This window comes from Dromaius novaehollandiae, chromosome W (assembly GCF_036370855.1).
Source record: "Dromaius novaehollandiae isolate bDroNov1 chromosome W, bDroNov1.hap1, whole genome shotgun sequence".
Lineage (NCBI taxonomy): Eukaryota > Metazoa > Chordata > Aves > Casuariiformes > Dromaiidae > Dromaius > Dromaius novaehollandiae.
The window spans coordinates 8,596,964-8,621,597 of NC_088130.1; the positions used below are offsets into that span (position 1 = coordinate 8,596,964).

The 24,634-nt window shown below is 41.7% G+C and overlaps 1 protein-coding gene across 9 annotated transcripts; it reads left to right on the forward strand.

Annotated features, from left to right (window-relative positions):
- The first annotated feature begins 318 nt into the window (after positions 1-318).
- LOC135324368 (zinc finger and BTB domain-containing protein 5-like) lies at positions 319-16,752 on the forward strand. 9 transcript variants are annotated; one of them, XM_064500425.1, is made up of 5 exons: positions 319-605; positions 11,543-12,416; positions 14,586-14,617; positions 15,639-15,714; positions 16,133-16,752. In XM_064500425.1, exons 2-5 carry the CDS (start codon positions 11,547-11,549, stop codon positions 16,307-16,309), a joined length of 1,155 nt encoding a protein of 384 aa, XP_064356495.1. In that variant the 5' UTR covers positions 319-605; positions 11,543-11,546; the 3' UTR covers positions 16,310-16,752. The 9 variants fall into 9 exon arrangements, 5 of the variants coding, with proteins under 5 accessions (XP_064356495.1, XP_064356492.1, XP_064356493.1 ...); XR_010385715.1 differs by having other exon boundaries at positions 11,543-14,617; XR_010385714.1 differs by having other exon boundaries at positions 11,543-15,714.
- Positions 16,753-24,634: the final 7,882 nt, after the last annotated feature.

Sequence of the window (24,634 nt, forward strand, 5' to 3'; positions counted from 1 at the left end):
CCCCTGTACCTACATTAGAAGTTGCCACCTTGCCTAATGACCCCCAACCTAATAGGGTGCAGCTAGCAACTGAACCGAAGGGGGATACTCAAACTCGTAAACTTTCTTCCCGCAACCGAAGAGGAAAGGAAGAACGCCCAGGTTATTGATAAACGTCCGGCAGCCCCGATGGTGTATCAGTAATGACGTTGCTGATTGGCTGATCCTGTGTGTTGGGGCGCTACGGAACAGTGGATGAGGTTCTGTGATTGGCTGGGTGGTTTCGTATCGCCGTGGCTTTGGACGCTTTTTTTTTGTTTTTTTTTTCCTTCCTTTCTTTCTCCGCCCGCTCTGCGCTGAAGTACGATGACGCCATTTCCGGGTGCTGGCGAGGCTGTTGCAGAGTAGGGTTAGATGGGGGAAGAGATCGAAACGAACTGGAGGTGCAGTTGTTGGGGTTGAAAATAGCAGCTATTCTTGACCCTTTTCGCTTTCTGGGACCTCTCCCGCCCGGATATAAAGAGAAGCGAGTAGGGGGCTGTAGGTGAGGTAAGTGGGTAGCTGTGAGAGAGAGAGAGAGTGAGAGGAGGAAGAAGAAGAGGAAGAAAAAGGAGGAGGAGGAGGAGGTAATTGGCTGTGTTGTGCGCGTGCGTACTGTAAATGGAGGGGGGGGGCGGGCAGAAAAGGTGACTCGCGGACGCGCGCCGGGGCGCGAGCTGGTGAGTGTAGAGGGGTGTGCGCGTCGGCGGGTTGAGGTGGTTTATTCCTGTCGATTTGGCTACTTAATTGACAGTAAGGGGAGTGGATGGTGTGCCTACTGCGCATGATCTGGGAGGTGAGTGACACAAGTGGCTTGGATAGGGAATGGGCTATACCTCACTTTCTGGGGTCCTTCCCTTGCACCCACTCGGGCTGCTGTGAGGTCCTCTTCGCTGCTTCTGCTTTGTCCTCCTTGCAGTCTTCTGCAGCACTTTGTTCCTTCAATTTGAGATGTGTGGGGGTAGTTAACTGCCACTTTCCTACGTGCAGTTCTGCTGGGCTTGAATTAAACTTTTATCTGAGCAGTTGCATGGGAGGAGGTGTGATGTTCTGCAGCCGGTCTCTTGTAAGCAGGTGTTCCTCTGGGGGAAAGGTGAGAGGGCAGATCACTGGGGAAAATGCTCTTAGCTCTGAGGTTTCTCTAGTACGTTTGTAGGGTCTGATTTACGTGGTGGACTTAAGTAATGAACGCACCTTTCATAGGTGTTGCTCATGTCTGAAAGTTGCCCAAGTCTCACAGCACTAGTGTAGCTTTGTGAGTGGTGTAACGTGCATAAAGGTGTAGCAGTACATACACTGAAAAATAACTGGGTGCCATACAGAGAAGTTCTAGTGACTTCAGTGTGATGGCATTGTATGAATGAGAAGCTTGCAACACTGAGATCTGTTCAGCCAATGCTGCTGAAGTGATGGTAGTTAAGTAGGAATAATTCTTTAGATAATAGGGAATGTTATTTGCTTGTGTTAAAAAGTAACTGAAGCATAGTACATAATTCCTAGAAAGCAGTAGATGCTTTATTTATACTTTTGATTGTATGCTTATGTTGTCATTTAGGTTTCCTCTTAGCAGATTCAAAGTTTTTCTTGCTGTATACAATTCTGTCATGTTCAAACCATCGGCTACAAATACAAAGTCAAGAGGGAGTGAAGTATTCAGAGACACCATTTAACACTTAAACAAAAACCTAGCGGACTGAAACTGATGTTTCATCTCTGCTTCAGAACCTGTAAAAAGTACTTGAGGTATTGTATGTGTTTAAAAATAAATCTAGAATTTCTGCTTGCTTTGCAGATGGTAATGATAGTTGTATAAGTTATAGTGTTGAATATATGATATATTTCTAATTACAAATTATGCAAGGATGAAATGTAAATGCAATCTGGAATCTCTAGAGCTAGACATGAAACTTGAATATCCAAGTTGATCTAAAAAAACTATGACTTCAGTTTACCTCTCTGCATATTCAAAAACAAGTAGAGAAACAAGTAATCTTCTTCTCCAAAAGTTAACTTCATTATTTGGAATTCTTAAAGAAAAAAAATGTTTAGATGACACTTTAGGAAGAGCTACTTGTTTGTACTTGATGATTGAATTGCTCATAATAGTTCATGTTGTGGAGGATATTATTTACTCAAATGGAGAAATGTTATCTATACTGCCAGCATACAAAAGTTGTGCAAATTATAGCTGTTTCTTGTAACTATATGTATTATCTCTGTCACATTGATATGATTATGCTATGGCTTTTTCCTCATATTCATACTAACAATGTCAAGCTGGTAATCACATTGCTACTGTTGCATTCTGTTGTAAACTGATACAAAGATTGTATAATAAGCTTTTAATGTTCTGAGTCATGCTGTCAGAAGACAAGGTTTTTGAAGTTATTTTAATTGAAATGGGTTTGGGAAGATCAAAGCAAATAATCACAGTAAATCTCAAATGAAATATGGTATTGATCTGTTGAATCCATTATGTGGATACAGTTTGGAAGTTAAAACCCTTGTTGAAAAATGATGTAGTTTCTGTGCAGGTGGCACAACTGCTATTTGTTATTCTGATCTAAATTTTTCTGGGAAAAGTACTTTTTTTTTTTTTTTTTTTTTTTTTTCCCCTCCATATGGAATTAAACTAAATGTCCTTAGTTTCATCCAAGTGGCATTTAAAAAGTGTTGCAAAGGCATCTTCAAAATTGCCAAGGGCTGAGAGGGGAGTTGTTAACATTCTTGAGTGTGGGTGTTGTGGTTTTTTTTGTTTTGTTTTGTTTTTTTTGTTGGATCCCCTCCTGAGGGGAAGATGGCCAATAGCAAAGACTACCATGAATCCCAAAGGACAGTTTTCTGGGCTGATATTGTGGAAACTGTAAATTCAGATTAATGCTCATTGATAGCAGCTTATGCTTTCATGGTCTTCGCTGGCTTTATTGTCAGTTCTATGTGGCAATCCATACGCAGTTGCTTTCCCTGCTTTTTCCCCTTGTAAAATAAATCAGTGTTATTGCCCAACTGGATTTTTCTATTGTATCCCTCTGTCTTATCAAACAAACTATCCTGCTCTTGTGAATAGCTAGTTTCTTGTATCTAGGTATATTTTACTACCTTTCTAAATTCTATTCTAGGAATGGAATTCAAGAACTTAATTTCCAGTTTTCTACTGATGCCTAGCAAACATTGTGCTTTCATACAACAGACTAGAAAGCATGTCAAGTCTTTCTAGAGACTGATCTGTGTAAAGGATCTAGTACTGACTTTGAAGCTCAAGTGATAAAGGTGTTAGCCAAGAATTAGCAAGCACCAGTATTCAGAGTCACAGTCCGTGAGACCATTTTACGTTCTCTTCTTTAAAATCATAACAAGGAAACACCTTAACTGGTAACTTAAACTGGTATGGCACATCAAAATGCAGGAATTTAATATTTCAGTCTCTTACTGTGTGTCTTGCTTTCAAGTATGATACTATGACTGAGAAGTGCATGATAGGGTTAGAATAGGTGATCTAGAAAACAAAGAGCATAGGTGGATGGGCGTGCACCCTGCCATCACAGATGGCTTTGGTTACTTCAGACAGCCAAGTGTGTCTTTTTTAATTTGAAGCTTTTTATGAATTCTCTTAACAGTGCAGTCTGCTAGCCACAGAGAGCATGTTTTATTGTTTAACTAGCAAGTTGGTCTTGCAGCAGGTTGGAGTACCAATTTGCAGCACCTCTCAGGTGGTGATAAAACATTGGACACTTTCTGAGCCACATAGTAATCTCTTGTTCTTCATTGGAGGATTGGTGCAACCAGGAGCAGCTTCAGCAGCACAGTTTATCCCCTCTGATTCCTAGGCAAGTGGTAACTCATCCTCCCTGACACTGGGGAGATAACATGTGCATGTTGAACTATGCATAAAACTGCACTAAGCAAACACTGCAAATGTAATGTTGTAAGCTTAAATGTTAGCCATTGAAATTGCTACCTGTTCCTTTTCTATATTTCTCAGACATGAAATAAAAGTCCTATTATGCCTGTCACTTAGTATTGTAGGTAATATGAAGGTAACCCATGCATCCATTGAGGTTTTGTTGGATGGGGCAAATCAGTTAAACAGTAGTTAAAATCACTTCTGGAAGTCATGTTTTGTATTCAGTCTCCATATAACCTTAGAGCTGTTAAACATCTAGCTCCTTGTTTTGAAGTGATTATAACTTGCTGAAAGTGCCAAAGAAACTTAAGATCCTCTTCCCCCCCCCCCCCAATATCTTCAAAAGATATCAAAGCAAGCTGTTAAACTAAAAGCCATAAAAGTAAATATACATGGAATGAAGGCTTCAGCAATTTGTGAGTTAGTGACTTCCCAAGGCAGAGGTGGTGTCCGAGTACTTAATAGCCCTCAATAGATTCCCCCCCACCCCCACGAATATATGCAGTTGCATTTGAACCCGTGTGAACTTGGCTGTGGTAAGGAGTTCCATGGCTTAACTACACATTGTGAAGAAGTACTTTTTGTTCTGAACCTGCTAGTTTCATTCCATAGCCCCTAATCTTGGGGAAGAGAAAACAATTTTCTTTACCATTTGGTTTTTCTTGTTTTGTTTTTTGTTTTTGTTTTTTTTTTTTTTTTGGTTTTGGTTTTTTTTCCCCATGTGTTGCCCTTAACTATAGACACCGTCAGAGTCGGGGAAATTTTAAAATATTTTGTAGCTAAGCAATTTGTGTGTTTTGTTTTCACTTGTAGTGATTTGAGTAATTATAATACTAGGCTGTTTCCCTTTCTGATTCTTAACCAAAAGGAAGTTGAACTGGATGCCTGCTGTTTATACCAGTGTCTAATTTATGACCTACTGACTGACTCACCAGAAGAGTTCATCTAGCATTTCCTGGGTGTCTAAGATGTGAATTGGAAGACGGTTTGAGACTTTATAAAGACTGCAGAGGCTAGCTATCTAAACGACTCATCACACAATTGGAAGCATACGTTGTGTGGCCAAGATAGGTGTCCCTCATGACTAGGCATGCACCACTATGTAGTTGAAATGCGTGCCTTCTAGTCATATGGTGAACAATGAGTCATTTGGCAGGGGAACAGTTGGGATGTACAGCCTCCAAGTACTTCAAGGGGATCTTTGTGGCCAGCTGTTGCTGAGAGGTGAGGCATCACTGAACCAAAAAGGTAAAACCAGACTGAATATATCAGAAACCAAGCCATTCAAAAATATAATCCTAATATTGACTTAATAACCTGAAATATTTTGTATTTTACTGAATGTTGCATGTGACTAGCACATGATGTATATGACCCAAACCAAGCTTTTCAGTTTTCAAATACTCATGCATAAAATCTCAAATTTAATGTTACTAGAAGGACTAAATTAAAATAGTCTAGGATGTTTTGTTCCTTAACAAGAGCATGAATTAGAGATAGTAAGCTACTAGATCAATGTACTTTGACTTTAAACAGTTGATTTGCCTTTGCTTTTGTGAATATGTATCTATGTAAGCTAAGCCAAATCAAAAGCTTATCTACATGTGGGTTTGTCATGACTTTAATCTCTTAAAACAAGAAGTATCAATATAGAGATATTATAATTTTTATTGCAAGCTAAATGATCAGTTCAAAAATCTGTGAGTAATTTTGAAAGTGAATTGCATTTGTTTTTGGAGATGAGATTTGTTTGGACCTCTCATTTTGCATCACCTTGGAAGTATGCCAATTAGTGTCCTACCCCTCTTTGCATTGTAACAGGACTGATATGTCTAAACTTGATATTACTGCTCTGAAGCTATACTGGCTAGATGTCATCTCATAGTTTTTAATGTTGTCACACAGTCAAGATCAGTTAATTTGTAGTTTTGTGCTTCTGGAGTTGAATTCAGCCTTTGTCACTGCTGCTACCATAGTTACATCAACTGTGCTTTTTGCATATGCCTGGAGCCTGGATTATCTGAGTTTTTAATCTGACAATGCACGCATTCTGCAGGCCTGTCCTAATAGCTGTTGCAATGGCCACAGGAGGGGATATCTCTGTTTCTGCTCAATGCTGCTACAAAGGTAAAGGGATCAAGCAGGTTTATGCAAAAAGTAAATGACTGATGGTACCCTAGCTACTTGTAGTTTTTCTTTTGGGGGGGGGGAAGGGAGGGTGGGTGGGTGGGTGGGTATTTGTTTTTAATAGGACTTTAAAAGAGCTCTTTTTCACTCCTTTCTGTGCCCTGTAAAGTTTTCAACAGAATCTAGTTTGTGGTAGGTAATACTGAAGGCACCAAGAAGACCACAAAGACTATAGAGAAACCTCCTTTTCAGGTGCTACAATCTTCTGCCTTGTGCCAGAGCCTTTATTCTACAGGGTCTGGCAGCGGGGTGTCTCTGTTGATTCTGGCTTGGGATTTCAGCCTTTATATTGTATAAAAAATTAAGTATTAAGCCAAATATGTTGCATGAAGCAAAACTGGGGTTTGTCTTGTTTCAGGTGCAGAAAGGATGCAATTGCTTTTGAGTGATCCTTTGAGAACTTGCATCTCCCAGACTGTTGGTCAAAATGGCAACTGTGCCAGTTGTCTCTGGTTCAAATACACATCACTGCCTGGGGAAAAGAACAGCTTGGTCACAACTGGGCCATCCCTATAACCCATCTTCTTTTTTGAATTCCAGCTTCATCTTTTGACTATTGTGAAATCCTATTTTAATTGGGTACAGTGTTGTTATCCCCCTTTCAACCCAATCTGGGCAATGATTGCAACATATTATTACATCGTCTTTCAGAAAAAAGTTGTTTGGATTGGTTTGATCAGTGCCATGCATTTGCTTTTGGATTTTGTATCTTAATGGCATAAAGCAATGCACAGGGACTGGAGAGTATCTGGATGCTTGTAAGCAGCTTGCTGATGATAACCCTTGAAGTTGAAGCAGTTAGTGCTGAACCCTGCACTGTTTTTCCAGCGTCTTCTGTATACCTACAGTCAAGATGCATATGGACCTTAAGGCACAAGTTTTTTACTTTGCTGCAAATACAGTGCATCAAAGCATTCTTGTCGTGGCTGCTTCTATAGGTGGTGGTACCTGTATGCTAATGTTGCTGCATGTTGGATAAGTTGTTCTAGTTAATATCACTATCTTGCTGTTCTTTAGGAGAAAGATTCCTTCTCTGTCTTGGTACGGTGGATGCCTAACATCAACTGCCTCTGCACCTCTACAGGCAGAGATGTCATGAGTTATGAACATGGCTTCTTCTGCCTAATTCTCAAATAGTGCAACAGCAGTTGGTGGCCAGCATCTTATACTGTGCAGATCAGCCCTGAAAAACCCCACGTAGTTGTAAAGTAGGTCCTTGGAACCCTTGGTCTTGACTGGGGAATAAGATAGAAAAATATGTACCAACGTTAAGCTCCCCTAAGACTGGACAGATGCTATGGAAATGGTGTTCTAAAGGGGAGGGGGGGGGGGTGGGCATTTTCTCTGTTGCCATGGCAACTGTTGGTCCTCCCTCTAATTTCCCTCTAGGCCTTGTATTTAGGTCTTGTATTTAGTCCTGCAAACATAAGGACAAGAGCATTATCTCTGTCAGAACACTTGGCCGATCTCAGAAGCAAGAAAAAGATGAAGCAATGTTTGGCAACCCTTTCTCAACTTTCCAGGAGAAGTCTGACTGGAGGGAGGTTTTCCTTACAAGGGAGGAAATAGATGAATAATAGTCAAGGGAATAAAAGAGAACATACTGGACATGTGCAGAAGCAGTTATTGGAGTTCATGAAAAATCGGACAACTTCGGAATGCATGCTACAGTATTGTTCACAGTTCAGCCCCATCCTCTAGCCCATTTAGAATGCTTCCTCTTAGGACTAGCAGCTCCTGTCAGTCTGCTGTGCTCCTTCCTGTCTCTGGAAAGTTTGGGGATCTCCTATTTTTTTCTTTCCTCCTCCCCTTCTCTTCCCCCCCCCCCCTTTTTTTCCCTGCAAGCAAGGATTCCCCTCCACCCCCCACCCCGGTTATGCTTTCCAAAAGAAAACTGTGCAGACACTTAACTGTGTAGTTCTAAAGTTTGTTATTTAACATAATCTGTTGTTTGAAAATGTCTACCTAGTTATTTTTATTAAATGAACCTTATTAGTAGAAGTTAAATAAAATCACCTATTTCCACAGTCCTGTTTCTTTTTGTGTGTGCATGTGTATGTTTGTGTGTGTATATATACATGTATATAGCCAAATATGTCAAACTTCTGTTTTACTACACAAATTCATCTGTAGAAATAAGGGAGACTGACAAAACACTTGATTGAAATCTCATTACAGTGCTTGTTTTGGGTATTGTAGCCTCAGTGCTGCCACTTCTAGGTTGGGGTTGTGTGGTGTGTGTGTGTGTGTGTGTGTGTGTGTGTGTGTGTGTGTGTGTGTTGTTTGTTTTGTCCTGGTAGTCTTGGGCCCTCACAGATGAGTAGAAGGTATCCCCCCTAAAATATAGAGGAACCAATTACAATTGGAGGCAAATGTCTCTTGGCTGCCTTGGATTTTTTTCACTAGCAGAACTTTCCACTGTTTCTTTAACCTTCCGTGTTTATTTACAACTCTCATTCTTTGCTCTACTGTATACTTCAGGTATGGCTCTGCTGCTTGGTCCAATAGGTTATGTACTGAAATCTTTTTCTGGCTAAGCTCTAGAACATGCATGTCCTATATCTAAGAAAATTGTGAGGTGGATGACTGCTAGGTGCATCTCAGTTTAGGGATAGCAGCTTGCTGTGCTTCCCTTAGCTCCAGTGTGTGATGAGGCTGGGATGGGTGTGTAGCTGGGTTTCTGTGTGACCGGGCAATGTTGATCTTGGCAAACCAGCAGGAAATTTCTTTTTCCTATTGCCTTGGGGCTTCAGATCACCCAGCCAACTACATCATTGTTATCTCTGATTTGACTTGCTCCTTATGGTAGTGCTGTGTGTGCAGAAAGAGACATGAAATACTTGAACAGGTCCCTTCTGCTCAGGCTGCAACAAAGACTTCATAAGCCAAGGAAGCAGAATGGTGGATGTTCTCTACATCCTAATGTCTGTAGTGGCATCAGGACCTTAGGTTAAAAATGGAGCGTCTGTGCCTAAAGCTTCCTTTGACAGCAAGGAAAAGACACCTTAGCCAAACACCTATCTGTAATATTCTGCATCTGACTAGACTGAACACAACACAAAATTGTCTTTCATTATTTAATGTCAGGCAGCTGTTCAAGTATTGCAGACTGCAATTGCTCTGTCCTTTTCTGTCACTAGTGGAGCTGTTGGTCAGTTTTGACTGAGGAGACAATGTAGTAAGTTCCTACAAGTTTTGCAATAGCTGGTGGCTGGCCAAGTAGAAGAGGGAGCCCTAAATTAGCATCCCCACTTGATGGAAGGCTTTGCATATGTTTGGCTATTACTTGTTCTATGTGGCCAGCTGATGGCTGATCAGCAAACATAGCTCAGAATTGGCCACAGTTTGTGCTTTCTCTAGTTAGCAAATAAGGGGGAATTGAAGATATTCCAAAGGGGAACACGCACTGTGTGTGTGTGTGTGTTGTGGAAAGAAGATGGGGTTATTGTGCAGGGGATGTAGGCACATGGGACATATTAACCTGGTTTTCTAACATGAAACCTGGTCTCCTACAGTTGGCAGAATAACTCCTATCAATTTAAAACATATTCCAAGACATGATTGTGAACCTTTCCAGGATCTGTTTACACGCTAATAGAAATCAGAATAGTTGAGGTTGGAAGGGACCTCTGGAAGTCATCTAGTCCAACTCCCCCTGCTCAAAGCAGGGTTAACTAGAGCAAGTTGCTCAGGGTCTTGTCCAGTCAGGTTTTGAATATCTCTAAGGATGGAGATTCTACAACCTCTCTGGGCAACCTGTTCCACTGTTCAGCTATCCTCATAGTAAAGAAGTGTTTTATTATGTTTAAATGGATCTTCCTCTATTTCAATTTGTGCCCCATTTCTCTCATCCTTTCACTGGGCACCACTAAGAAGAGTCTCTCTCTGTCATCTTTACTCCCTCCCACCAAGTATTTATTTGCATTGATAAGACTCCCCTGAGCCTTCTCTTCTCGAGGCTAAACAGTCCCAGCTCTCTCAGCCTTTCTTTGCATGACAGATGCTCCAATCCCTTGATCATCTTGGTGGCCCTTTGCTGGACTCACTCCAGTAGGTCTTCCTTGTACTGGGAAGCCCAGAACTGGACACAGTATTCCAGATGCGGTCTCACCAGTGCTGTGTGGAGGGGAATAACCACCTCCCTTGACCTGCTGGCAACAATCTTCCTAATGCAGCCTGAGATGCTGGTGGTATTCTTTGCCACAAGGGTGCATTGCTGGCTCATGGTCAACTTCTTGTCCACCAGGACCCCCAGGTCCTTCTCTGCAAAGTTGCTTTCCAGCTGGTCGGCCCCTAGCCTGTGCTGGTGCCTGGAGTTATTCCATTCCAGGTGCAGGACTTGACACTTCCCTTTTTTGAGCTTCATGAGGTTCCTGTCAGCCCATTTCTCCAGCCTGTTGAGGTCCCTCTGAAATGGCAGCACAACCATCTGGTGTATCAAACGCTCTGTGACAGAGTGTGTCCTCAGCAAGTTTGCAGACAATACAAAATTGGGAGGAGTGGATGATATAGCATTGAACTAAGGCCTGGGAACAATACGCATTTATGAACCGAGTTGCTGGTGGAGGGTACAGAGCACACACACATTAATTCTACAGCTGCTTGCTCACCCTGAGTGTAAATCCATCAGTGGCCTTTTCTGCATTGTCAAATTTTATGACTCTTATCGATCTTATCAATCTTATGCATTCTTGAGCAAACTCATTGTGTAAAATGAACACCCCATGCAGATGTCTTAAAAGACCAACAGTATTCCAGAGTGAACTCTGCTACCAATATAGGTTATATGTCTTATCTGGAGTTTTCTATGCAAATTATGCTTGTAGTTCATGGCTGCACACACATGAAAATAATCATCAACTCTATTTTAAAAGTTCCTATGCAAAAGGCATATATTTGAATGAAGGCTTTGCAGTGTAACAGATAGCAATTGGCTCTTTGTATACTTCTGAAGATGAAGCTAGACCAATTCAGACTAGAATTTAATTCAAACTTTTTAGTTCAAACTTTTTAATATGAGGATATCTAATCATCTGAACAACTTATCAAAGAGTGTGTTGGATTCTTCACAAGTAGAGATTTTTACATCAGGATTGGATGGCTTACTGAAGGATGTGTTTTAATTTGGACAGGAATTAAGAGGAACCATGTATTGCATTATTTAGCTCACAGTAGAGCACCCTGTGACATGTTTGATGTTGTGTTGGCTATTATACTATGTTAACTCTATAACAAAATTTGTTTTTTTTTTTTTTGTGCTCCTTCACAGGGTTGCCAGCATGAGTATAATATCAATATGGTAGTGGGAAATTAAGATAAGTTTTTGGTCATCTGTCTTTTAGCTGTCATCTTTCATTTTTTAACCTGGTCTCACTGTGATCTAAATAGAACTTCAGCCATTTTTAGCATAGTTTCTTCTGCTTTATTTTATAGGATCATGGATTTTCCAGGACACTTTGAGCAAATCTTTCAGCAGCTAAACTACCAGAGGCTTCATGGCCAACTTTGTGACTGTGTCATTGTGGTGGGAAACAGGCATTTCAAAGCCCATCGCTCTGTTTTGGCAGCATGTAGCACACATTTCCGAGCTCTCTTTACCGTAGCAGAGGGTGATCAAACTATGAACATGATTCAGCTGGACAGTGATGTGGTGACAGCAGAAGCTTTTGCTGCTCTAATTGATATGATGTACACTTCTACACTAATGCTTGGGGAGAGCAATGTTATGGATGTCTTGCTGGCTGCTTCTCACCTACATTTGAACTCCGTTGTTAAAGCGTGTAAACATTACCTTACTACCAGGACACTACCGATGTCTCCACCTAGTGATAGAGTTCAAGAGCAAAATGCACGCGTGCAAAGATCTTTCATGCTTCAGCAGCTTGGACTGAGCATTGTGAGCTCTGCATTAAATTCAACTCAGAGCACAGAGGAACAACCAAATACCATGAGCTCATTGATGAGAAGTAACATAGAGCAACGCACTACTTTTCCTATCCGGCGTCTCCATAAGCGTAAGCAGTCTTCTGATGATCGGGCCAGACAGCGAATCAGACCTACCATAGATGAGTCCATTTCAGATGTTACTCCAGAGAGTGGTCAGTCAGTAGTTCATTCACGAGAAGATTTTTTTTCACCAGATTCACTGAAGATTGTGGACAATTCTAAGGCTGATGCTGTTACTGATAAACAGGAGAATAATACTATCATGTTTGATCAGTCTTTCAGTGCTCAAGAAGATGTTCAAGTGCCCAGCCAGTCAGACAACAGTGGAGGAAACATTTCACAGATATCCGTTGCATCCCAGGTAATACAAGTGGAAACCAGTTTTGATCAGAAAGCTACTTCTGAGAAAAACAACTTCTCATGTGAAAATCCAGAAGTCAGTCTAAATGAAAAAGAACACATGGGGGTGGTGGTTAAATCTGAGCCTTTGAGTTCCCCAGAGCCTCAAGATGAAGTGAGTGATGTCACTTCTCAAGCAGAAGGCAGTGAGTCTGTTGAAGTGGAAGGAGGAGTGGTAAGCGCAGAAAAGATAGAACTGAGTCCTGAAAGCAGTGATCGTAGTTTTTCTGACCCACAGTCTAGTACTGACAGGGTGGGAGACATCCATATTATGGAGGTGTCAAATAACTTGGAACACAAGTCCACTTTCAGTATCTCAAATTTCCTGAATAAAAGCAGAGGTGGCAACTTTGGTGCTAGTCAAAATAACAATGACAACATTCCAAATACAACAAGTGACTGCAGAATGGATGGTGATGCCTCTTACCTAATGAGTTCAGAGTCTGGGCCTGCTAATGGTCATTCCTCTGCTACAGTTTCTCATGTAGAGCATCCATTCAGTGAGCCTGCAGACTCTCATTTTGTTAGACCAATGCAGGATGTAATGGGTCTTCCCTGTGTACAGACTTCTGGGTACCGAGCTGCAGAACAATTCGGTATGGATTTTCCAAGGTCAGGTTTGGGCCTGCACTCTTTGTCAAGGACAATGATGGGTTCTGTAAGAGGTGGAGCTAGTAGCTTTCCTGGCTATCGTCGCATAGCCCCCAAAATGCCTGTTGTGACCTCTGTCAGGAGCTCCCAGCTGCAAGATAACTCTTCCAGTTCCCAGCTGTTAATGAATGGGACCACTTCTTTTGAAAATGGACATCCTTCACAACCTGGTCCACCACAGTTGACAAGGGCATCTGCAGATGTTCTTTCAAAATGTAAGAAGGCCTTATCTGAGCACAATGTCTTAGTTGTAGAAGGTGCTCGCAAATATGCCTGTAAGATCTGCTGCAAGACTTTTTTGACTCTAACAGACTGTAAGAAGCACATCCGCGTGCATACAGGAGAAAAGCCTTATGCCTGTTTAAAGTGTGGCAAACGGTTCAGCCAGTCCAGCCATCTATACAAACATTCCAAAACAACCTGTCTGAGGTGGCAGAGCAGCAATCTACCTAGCACTTTGCTTTAATCTCCCCCACTCCCTAGCCCCTATGAGAATGCTAATACAAGCTTTTAAGACTCTGGAGTATTTCAGAAACATTAATGCTATTTTATTCAAGGCCGAAGGTTAAGGAGCTGCCCTTGTAGATTAGTAAATACTTGCGTGTGATTGTGTCGTCACATACACAAAAGTCTTGGTTCTGTAAATTGGGGATAATACCATACTTACCTCACAGGGGTGTTGTGAGGCTTAAACAACTGTTAGTGAACCACTTTGAGATCCTCAGAAGGAGGCACTTGTAGACAGGTTAAGATTTATTGTTAGGTACATGTGGGTCTTGGGCTCACAGGGATGTAATCCCTATAACCAAGTAGTTCCATTGCAGGGCAGATGGGTGGGGGTTGAGTGAGAATGTAGTTAACTCCTAATTATGTTTAAGTAGCATGTTTCAAGAATGAAAAATTGAAGGGCAAATTTCCTTTTTTAGAGATTTTGTAAAATTGTGAAAACATTTAAATAAATGACCCATAACATAAGTTGATAAGTTGTGTATGAACAATAATGCAAAGAGCTTTTTACAGTAACTAACACAGATTGCATAGTCTTAAAAGAAAACCAACCTTGGATGCGCCTGTCTGCCATAAAATGCTTTAAAACATGTTAATTATGAAAATAGTTTTAGGGTTCTGAATGCATTTTTGGCTCTTTTGCAGTACAGGACACTGTATAATGAAGGTACTTAATTTAAGTCCAAGACAAGTAACTTTTGGACTGTTAGATGTATATATGTACTTTGAATACAGCCAGGTCTGGTTGTTTCACCATTTTTTTCTGTAAAAACTTGTATTGAGTGATAAGTGAAGTACTGTTTCTTGTTTGTGCTATTCTTAGCAATATTTTAACCAACTTGTATTTCATATGTTTAAGTTTCATATACATGGAAGTCTGTAGCTTGTCTGTATCTGATTTAGTTTTTTTTAAATGAAAGAGGATTTGTGATGGCTCTTTTTACTGGGTAAGGTAGTCTCTTACTCTTTCCAGATGCTGATAGTTGATCTGATCCATGTTATTGTGTAAGTATACTTTTAATTTTCATCATTCATTGATTTCTACTATTCCTAGAGAGGCATACTGAAAATCTAGGAGCTTGTGTCTGACTGCCCTTGCTTTCTTGGTTTTCCAATATGACAGACTTACAGAACCATTCAGGTTGGAAGGGATCTCAGGAGATCTCTAGTCCAGTCTCCTGCTCAAAGCAGGGTTAGCTATGAGCTCAGACCAGGTTGCTCAGGACTTTGTGCAGTTGGGGCTTAAAAACCTCCAAGAACAGAGCTCCCACGACCTCTCTGGGCCCCTGTTCCATTGCTTGACTGTCCTCATGGTGAAGAAGTTTTTCCCTATATCCAATCTGAACCTCTCTTGTTTCAACTTATGCCTGCTGTCTCTCATCCTCCCACCATGCACCACTGTGAAGAGCCTGGCTCCATCTTCTTGATGACCTACTTGTAGGTATTGGAAGGCTACTATTAGGTCCCCCAAAGCCTTCTCTTCTCCAGGATGAACAAGCCCAGTTCCTTCAGCCTCTCCTTATGGGGCACATGCTCCAGACCCCTGAGCCTCTTGGTGGCCTTCCACTGAACTTGCTCCAGTTTGTCCATGTCTTTCCTGTATTGGTGGGCCCAAAACTGGATGCAGTATTCTAGATGTGGTCTGAGTGCCAAGAGATAATCACTTCCCTTGATCTATTGGTTATGCTCCTGTTAATACAGCGCAGGATGCTGTTAGCTTCCTTTGCTGCCAGGGCACACTGCTGGCTCATGTTCAGCTTGCTGTCTACCATGACCCCCCATCCTTTTCAGCAGAGCTGCTCCCAGCCAGTCAGTCCCCAGCCTGTATCGTTGCAAGGGTTTTTTTCCCTCCTGGGTGCAGGGCTTGACATTTGTCCTCGTTGAATTTCATAAGGTTCCTTTCAGCCCATTCCTCCAGCCTGTCTAAGTCTCTCTCTGAATGGCAGCCCTGCCCTAGGATATCATCTGGTGTCCCCAATTTGGTGTCATTTGCAAACTTGGTGAGAGTGCATTCTATCACCTCCAGGTCGTTGATGAAGATGTTAAGCAGGACAGATCCCAGGATAGACCTCTGCAGTACTCCACTTGTAACTAGCCTCCAGGTAAAGCAAGACCTGTTAACCACTACCCTCTGAGCCCAACCATCCTACCAGTTTTTTTACCCATCTAGTTGTCCACCTGTCCAGGCCATGATGTCCCAACTTGGATACAAGACTATTGTGATAGACCATGTTGAAAGCCTTGCTGAAGTTGAGGTAAATAGCATCCAGTGTTCTCCCCTTGTCCACAGATCCATCCATTTTATAGCAGGCAATCAGGTTGGTCAGGCGTGATTTACCCTTGGTAAATCTATGCTGACTGTTCCCAATCACCTTCTCCTTTGTGTGCCCAAAAATGTGTTTTGAGAAGACTCGCTTCATGATTTTCCCAGGGAACAAAGTAAGGCTGACTGGCCTGTATTCCCTGGATTGTCTTTTTGGCCTTTTTTTGAAGATGGGTGCAACATTTGTCCTTTTTCAGTCATTGAGGACCTCCCTCGATCGCCATGACCTTTCAAAAATGATAGAGAGCATCCTCCCAGTGACATCAGCCAGCTCTCTCAGCACCCTTGGATGCATCCCATCTGGTCCCATGGACTTGTATGGAGCCAAGATTTCTCAAGAGGTCCCTGACCTGACCCTCATCCACTGCTGGTAGTTCTTCTCCTTGAACCCTGTCTCTAAGTGCAGAGTCCTGGAAGACCTTGTTGGTGAAGACTGAGGCAAAGAAGGCAGTGAGTACTTCAGCCTTGTCTGTGTCTGCTGTCACTAAATCACCTACTCCGTTCATCGACAGACCCATATTTTCCTTGTTCGGCTTTTTACTATTAATGTATCAGTAGAAGCTCTTCTTGTTGCCCCTGAATCCATTGTGTCAACTCTATGAAGCAATATTTCAGAAAGATATCACCATGTAGCTAACCCATACTGTAAAATAAATATTCCATCTCTAAGCCTGGTAATTTTCACAAAACTATTACCATACTTTTTATTCAGAAGACTTACTTTCTGAGCACTACAGTGAGATCTCATGCGAAGATGTCAATATGTTTAGTATTAGAAAATACATCTGAAAATAAACACTGCATTTTTGTGCTCTTATGTCTGATTTGATTTACTTGCTTACATTGTGCTGGTTTATTTGCTGATAGCTTGCAGTAGATTGATTAAACAAGTTCTGGTTGTGTGTTCACTAATCAGGTTGTATATGTTACACAATCACTTGTCAGTGGAAATTAATCTTGTTCAACTGTGAGCACACAATTGCATTTTTACCAAATTAGGCAAAGCATAGTACTGCTCACACAAGCCTCCTGCCTTAGGCTGATTTTTTGCCAACTGCAAGGACACAGAGTACTAGCTCAACATACAAATGGACAGTATTTAAGCCAGTATAAAGTCCTATAGGATTGTTATCCCATCAACATTTTGTGAGCCAATTTGAACCACCAATGTGAGATTGCATCAGTTCAGCACTTTACCATAGTATTTCTCATTTGGTTCAAGGTGCCTTGAAACCAGATCTACCTTCTCATAGAATCACTGTTTCAGTGTGATAGGTTCTCTTCTGGCTACCTTTCTGCTCTTGAGGTTAAATTGAAGGTGTTTCATTCATATAGTCTTAAATGACCTATTGCTGGCTGACCTACCTGCAGGGATTATCTGTCCTTCTGCCACAGCCATGATTATCAGGGATGCATAGCCTGCATCTCCCTCATCAAACAAAGGCTGAGCCAGTGATCTGCAAGAAAGCCCTATGTTTCTGGAGATTGTCTTCACTTGTGGACTAAAATAGTTCATGTGACTTTTTTTTTTTTTCTTCTCTCATCCAGATCAGTTCCCTGATCAAGTTCACTCACTATTTGACTGCACAGATGCTTGTGCTGGCATACCATGAGGTCCAGTATGGGAGCAGGAATGAGTGGCCAGGGAAGGGAGAGAGGGAAAGGCAGTATTCTTGTCAGGGCCCTGAGTGCACTAATAGGCCTTAATTGCCCTGACTGGCCTCACCTGAGCCTCCACCCATACCCTCTGACTGGGGGCTCCATTTAAGCTCAGGCCTGGGCTTTCAGTCCCTACCTGAGCTGTGTTTTAGGTGTGCCTGTCCCTAGCCCTGTCCCCAAGTTGTTTGGATTTCCTGGATTGACTTTGGACCTGGCTTGTTACCTTGTTTTGCCTGATGATTGCTGGACTGTTGATAGGACCTGCTCTGCTCAACTGCCTCTGGTGCTATGGGAGCATACCCTGTTGGTGAGGTCATTACCCAGCTTGCCCTGTGGCCACTCTCAGCTCAGTTTCCTTTAGGGAGCAGCCCTGCCCTTGCTTCTCCATGATAGCTTAGGCAAGAACTGAAAGCCCTAGCCTCAGCTTAAATGGAGCCCCCAGTCAGAGGGTGTGAGTTCAGGTGAGGCCAGTCAGGGCAATTAAGGCCTATTAGGTACACTCAGGGCCCTGACAATTTTTTCTGATGACAACATTGGAATGCATATCAGGTATCTTATACAGCAAACCTGGAAGGTAGCTGAGGTTATGAACATTAGAGAGTGAAAGGGCAGAAGGATGGTTGGGTGACTTGTTTAATAGATTATATTAATCCTACTGAGACAGAGTTGTATTGCATGATGCAATAGCATGACTCATGTCTTGAGTAGACATCATTTTAGTTACTTAGATCTAAACAAAGCATAACAACACCAGTCAGTCTATAATTTAAATGCACTGTTGCTATTTCCAGTTTTCCTTTTAAACATATGAAAAATAAGTTTGGTTGAAGTGGTGAGACTGGAGTTTTTTTTTAATCAAAGGGAAAGATTCTGAACCAATTTAAGATGTCAGTTGGTGGAAGCTGTACATGAATCTGTGTAATCATATGTTTTTGCAGAGTTGCATGCTCAGCTAAAGACTTGTGCTTGCTTATATCACTTGAAACAGTTTTATAAGCTTCACTGTTCCTGTCAGGAAGAATAGTCTTGGAAAGACTATAGCAAAGTTTCATATTGAAAAAATTGTATACAAGTTAGAACATATGTTCTGTCCTCTGCCAGTTATATCTGCAGATGACCACTGCACGTCACTTAGGCTTAATTGCCTGTCAGCCAAATTAATTTATACCACTGTGAGCCATTTTAAAAGTCATCTTGAAAGTGATCACCTACTACTTATGCTAGCCTTTAAAGGAATATTATTTTTTATCTAAAACAAATCATAAAATGGCTCTTTTATAGTAACAATACTGTTCCTTTAGAGTATATTCTTTATATGAGCTAATTATCATGGTTATTATTGAAACAATAGTAATACCACCAGCAAGAGAGGAAATTCCATTGTAGCTGCAGGAACACTTACCAGAAAAGAGATCTTCTTACCTGTAAGAGATGAAAACAAGAGGACTATATGTTGACTTTTGCTAATGCTACATCAGTTAATCTTGTTTATCTTTATGCAGCTGGAGTGCTGAAGACATTCTTGTGTTTTAATAGTTTGCTAGACCAGTTACTCTTGTGTAAGCACATTGACAGCCATAGTATTGAACAGTTGTCTTTGATGGCATTGTTCAAAAGCTCCATATCAGGAGACAGATGTTGCAAGGTATAATTTGAACTCTGTGCTGTAGGGACTCAGAAAGAGTTGGGGGGGGGGGGGGGGGGAAGTGCAGGTGTAAGAGAAAACATAAGAAATCAACTTTGATGTAGTTTTCATCTCACTCTTACAAAATAGTTTGGATTATTACACAGCACCCTGTTCAGCATTTATGCAAGATGAAACTTGGAGATAACAGTACACTGCAGCTCTTAGACATACATAGACACACACAGTTAAGCTCTTATCTTTGCAAGGAACCTTCCTATGTTATGCAGTTATGAGTGGTAAATTGAACAACTTGGGCACATTATGGTTTATTGGTACCATTACTGTCCCGGGCCTTCTTTCAAACTTTGTTTTGCTGCTCAGATGCAGTGTATCTGAGCTGAATACTGCCTGCTTCTTCACTATTATTTTTGCATAGTTCAGCCTGCATCAGAAAGAGGCTTGTGAAGCTGAGCTTAAAGTTCTTTGCAGTAGGAAGGGAATCCTGTAGTGCTTCAACCTTCTTGCTGGAAGAAGCATTTGACTCTGATTCCCAAGGAAGTGTGAAGAGTAGCACCTAACCCCAGCAACCAGTCATGTGGTAGAGAGGAGCCACTGTGAAAACTACCAAGAGCAGAGACAGTGCAAATGAGCTCTGGAGCTGTGAGTGAAAAACTTTCCTCCTGCATATTGAAGCCCTCTCTCTCCCCCTCCCTCATGCACTGTGATTTAAAAAAAAATAATAATTACACATCCTTTCTCTCAGCAGCAAAGGCTTTGTTGCTTTTGTCATCTCCTTCAGCAGGATTTTGAAGGGCATGAGCTGCTCACTTACCAGGACCTGAAGTACAATTAAATTCCTTGGGATGTATGAGAAAGGCTTAGTTTTCCTTCCTTGATGAGAAGGTACTTACACAAGAACACAGGGTATTCTAGCAGCTATGCAGCAGAAGAGGAGGAATAGCAGCTGGAAGAGATGGTGAGGTGGCTAGGGAAACAGAACTTGTTACTGGCTTAACATCCAAAAGCATTTGCAGCATCTTAAATCACTGAGAAACAGATGACTGACAGGTGAGGGAGGAAGGGCACTCTCCACTTTTCAGTCCTCATCTCTACTACACCCCTTTAATTTGCATGCAAGGAAGCTGGGAGGCTGGTTTTAAACAGATAAAGTTCTTCACACATTAGGGAGGGAACTTGTGGGACTTACTGACACAGGAAGTTGGAGGCAGATGGGACCAGCAGGGTCAAAAGAGACTGGATCTATTCCTGGAATGTAGGCCCATAAACAGATACTAAAGGTACTAAGCAGGGATGTCTCCTACCACCACCAAAGATTGCAGATGCCAGGGGAGTATGAGAGAATAGGACTACAAAGCAACCAGGTTTGCATGCTCTCCTTAAATAGCCTCTCCTGCTATCACTATCAGACAATTACCTAGGCTTTTCTGCCATGTGATAAAGTTTTAACCATAAAAAGAACTTAAACTAAATTGGCTTTGTGCATTCATAAGTTGGGAATGTAAATTCACAGATGTGACCAGCAGCTTTGCTGTTGACAGTGCTGTTGTTGGGAAACTAATTACAGGATAAATCTTTAATAAGGTGCCAAGCAAAGGTCTGTTATTTTATAACTAACTTGGCTATGCTAGTTTAACATACTTAAATGTTGACTTCAAAATGCAAGTCTTTTACATCTACACCCTCCTTTTTAGTCTGAAAATATTAGTTGCATTTTTGTCCCTTGTTGTGTAGCAACCTTTGCAGAAGTATTCCATGAATGCTTGCTGCATAGGAGGGTGGAAAAATTGTGTTGGTCTGAACCACTAAGAGGCTTAATCACAAGCTGGAACCCATGTATTGTGTGATAAGCAGCCATGAGATTCCTGTGCTGAGGTGGCAAGTCCTGTGCAAGCTTACCTCCAGGCAGGAGGATAATACTCTGCTATAGGATCAGTACAAAAGGTACAACATCATAGAGTTTGGCCTTTTGCTGCTTTTCTGGAAAAGAGAATGAAAAATGGATACTGTCTGATGAGGTATAGACTATTATCTAAATGACCTACAAATTAAGACAATCTCCCCAAGTTTAGTAAGGAAAAAAAAATTGGGGCACAAAGACCCCTTTTATGCAAAGCCACAAAGCTACATTAAGCAAGCTAGCATGATAGACATTCTTCTACAGCATTTATTTTAAACCTAAGTCATTATTAATTAGCTCTTCTCCCCCCCCTTAATTAAAAACTCAGCATGTATTACTTTAAATGCCAGTACTATAGTACTATCTATTCTATAGCAGAAGTGGGGAAGACTTGTTATCACAAGTGAATTTGTTATGCAAGTATGTGAGATAATCAACTAGGGTAAAAGCTCTAATTGCATTGGTTCTTAAATAAACTCCAGTATCCAGATCCACTATGGGTTGTCATTTACTGTCTTGCACATGACAAAGTGGTATCAGAAGTGGGACACTTGACAGTTTTTTTTTGAACATTAAGATCACAGCCTGAGGGGGAGTTGCATTATAATACTGATAACCATTACACTTCAGGGCAGCAGGTACACAGTCTACCAGCTGGTTGGGGTCTCCCTTGCCAGCAGGGGGCACCTCACTGGAAGTCTAGCACACCTGTAACCCTTGCACCTTGGGGCAGCAAGCACACAGATCTACCAGCTGGTCAGGGTCTGCCATGCTGGCAGGGCTTCACTGGTGATTTAGCATGCTGGTAAAAGCTTTGCTTCTGAAGTGGCAGGTGCACAGGTCTGCCGTATGGTTTGAGGTCCTTCATGCTGGCAGGGCCCCACCAGAGACTTAGCATGCATGTAAACATAACCATTACACTTAAACCTCACACCACAGACAGGATTTGACCCTTGGCCAACTTGTAAACTACCTTGAACCTAACCAAGGCATTTAAATGAGAAGACAGCAGTGGGCTGCAAGGGGAAGGGGGATTCCTCTGGGTCCTCAAGTCCTTCCTGCTCAGCTGCTCTGTAACAGCTCAGCTGTGAGTATTCTCAAGTCCTCAGGAACAGAGCCTCTGTGTGAGGGGATGGGGGATTCATCCTTTTGCCAATGTTAAGGTGCATATTCAGGAATGCCTCAACTGTTGAGCCAGCAAACTGTATTGGTCATACAGCAGGCAAAGGCTTGAGGAAAATAGGCTAAGGCCAAACCCTCTATATGCTCTGCTCCCTGGAAGTTGGAAAAACAGTTACATAAGACAAACAATTGCAAAAGGATTTCCTCACTTTAAAATCCCCCTATATAGGGCAAGACATCAAAACTCCCAGTTGTGTTGAAAACCATACCTTTGGGAGGAAAGGGATACAAATCCTAATGCTATTATCCTATGAAAGAAAATAACACCCATCACTCACAGGATGAATGCAGAAAGAAAATGAAGTGATAAACAGTTGCTTACAGGAATGGTGACCAGAGACAAAAGAATTAAACATTGGAGGGGTGGAAGTCAAAACTCTTGGAGAGTGTCTCAAGATGTAGTAAAAATCTCTGATCATTTAAAAAACAAAAAACAAAACATGTAAAGACACACTTTAAGCTTCAGTAATACATGGATGTAACCTTGAGTAACTGTAACTTCTGAAAATATTTCTCTTAAGATTAAAGAAAAACTGTAACAACCTAATGGCCTTAGTAGGTCTTTTCATTTTACAAGGTGATCCTCTGAAGAGCAAAACTTGGGAAAAAAAATAAAACTGACAGTTTCAGTATATATTTTTTTCTTCTCTTATTAATTATGTAATTAAGAGAATGAATCTAGAAACCAGAATAGACATTAAAGGAACATAGCATAGATAAGTACTGAAGAATACTCATACTTGTCTGATAACCAAGCTTAACAGCTATATTCTAGTACTTCTAAAAGTTATCCCTTTATAATACACGTACTGACTGATCTTAAGTAAGGTGCTAACACCTTCCCTTAAAAGGAAAGGGAGAGAAGATGACAGTAAAGTCTATACATAAATATACCAACTGCTTGCCAGGGAGCAACAAGGACCAGCTGCTCCCTAGGTAACAGAGAGCCATGAGCCAAGCACAATAACACAGCCATCAAAGCAAGCACCTTCACTAGCCAGGGCCTCATCACACAGTACTTGAGTAAGGCAAGCAGAGAAGACCCAGAAACGGTAGCCAGATTCAACTAAGCCTCCAGATCATCAGGCAAGTTTGTGGTGATGAGACAGGTCCAAGGTCAAGCTGAGAAGTCAATCCACAGATCAGGATCATGTGCGGTGAGGGTAACCAGGGTCAAACACAGTTTAGTAATCACCAGGCAGGTTCATAGTAACAAGACAGGTCTGAGATCAAGCCAGGAAGTCAGTCCACAAGCTGGGAGCTAGAGCAATAGGGTCTATAGCCAGATATGGCTATAGCCAAGCTAGGGACTGGTACTTCTACAATATAGTTCAAGCAAGAAGTAGAAATCCAGGCCTGAGCTTAAATGGAGCTCCTGGGCCCATGGGCAGAGGGGTGGGAGGAGGCCTCAGGTGAGGCTGTTGAGGGTCATTAAGGCCTATTAGTGCCCTCAGGGCCCTAACACTGCTTATTTAAGCTAAAGTATAAAATTTGTTTATTATAGAGAAGACAGGGGGAGATGGAAAAATGAAAAAGAAGAAATGTGACTTGAGCATATTGGGGGCTCCTATAAAGGGAAATATTTCAGCTTGGGGAATAAAGGTAGCTTTTAATAGCAATCTTTTGTTAATTTTATCTTTGATCAGTAACATGAGTCTCCCATTCCAATCTTATAGATGCTGATCTATGTATGTTATCTGTGTGGATTTGAGTATCACTTTGCATATTTACAAAAGATGCTGCACGATGTTGGGAGAGATGAATTGCTGACAAACTCACATAAACCCCACTATGAGATCTGAGCCTAGCTACAAGGCTTTTGATATTTCTGCTACCCTCTTTACCATGTCATCAGGAATCACAAAATCACAGGATGGTTGAGGTTGGAAGGGACCTCTGGAGACCATCTAGTCCAAGCCCCTGCTCAAGCAGGATTACCTAGAGCACATTGCCCAGGACCACGTGCAGCTGGGTTTTGAAAACCTCCAAGGATGGAGACTCCACAACCTCTCTGGGTAAACTGTTCCAGTATTGAACCACCCTCAAAGTGAAGAAGTGTTTTCTTATGTTCAGTGGGACCTTCCTATGTTTTAGCTTCTGCCTGCTGCCTCTCGTGCTATTGTTGGACACCACTGAAAAGAGTCTGGCCCCATCCTCTTTACAACCTCCCATCAGATATTTATACACATTGATAAGATTCCCCTCCCTCAGTCTTCTCTTCTCCAGGCTAAACAGGCCCAGCTCTCTCAGCCTTTCCTCATAAGAGACGTGCTCCAGTCCCTTAATCATCTTAGTAACCCTTCACTGGACACT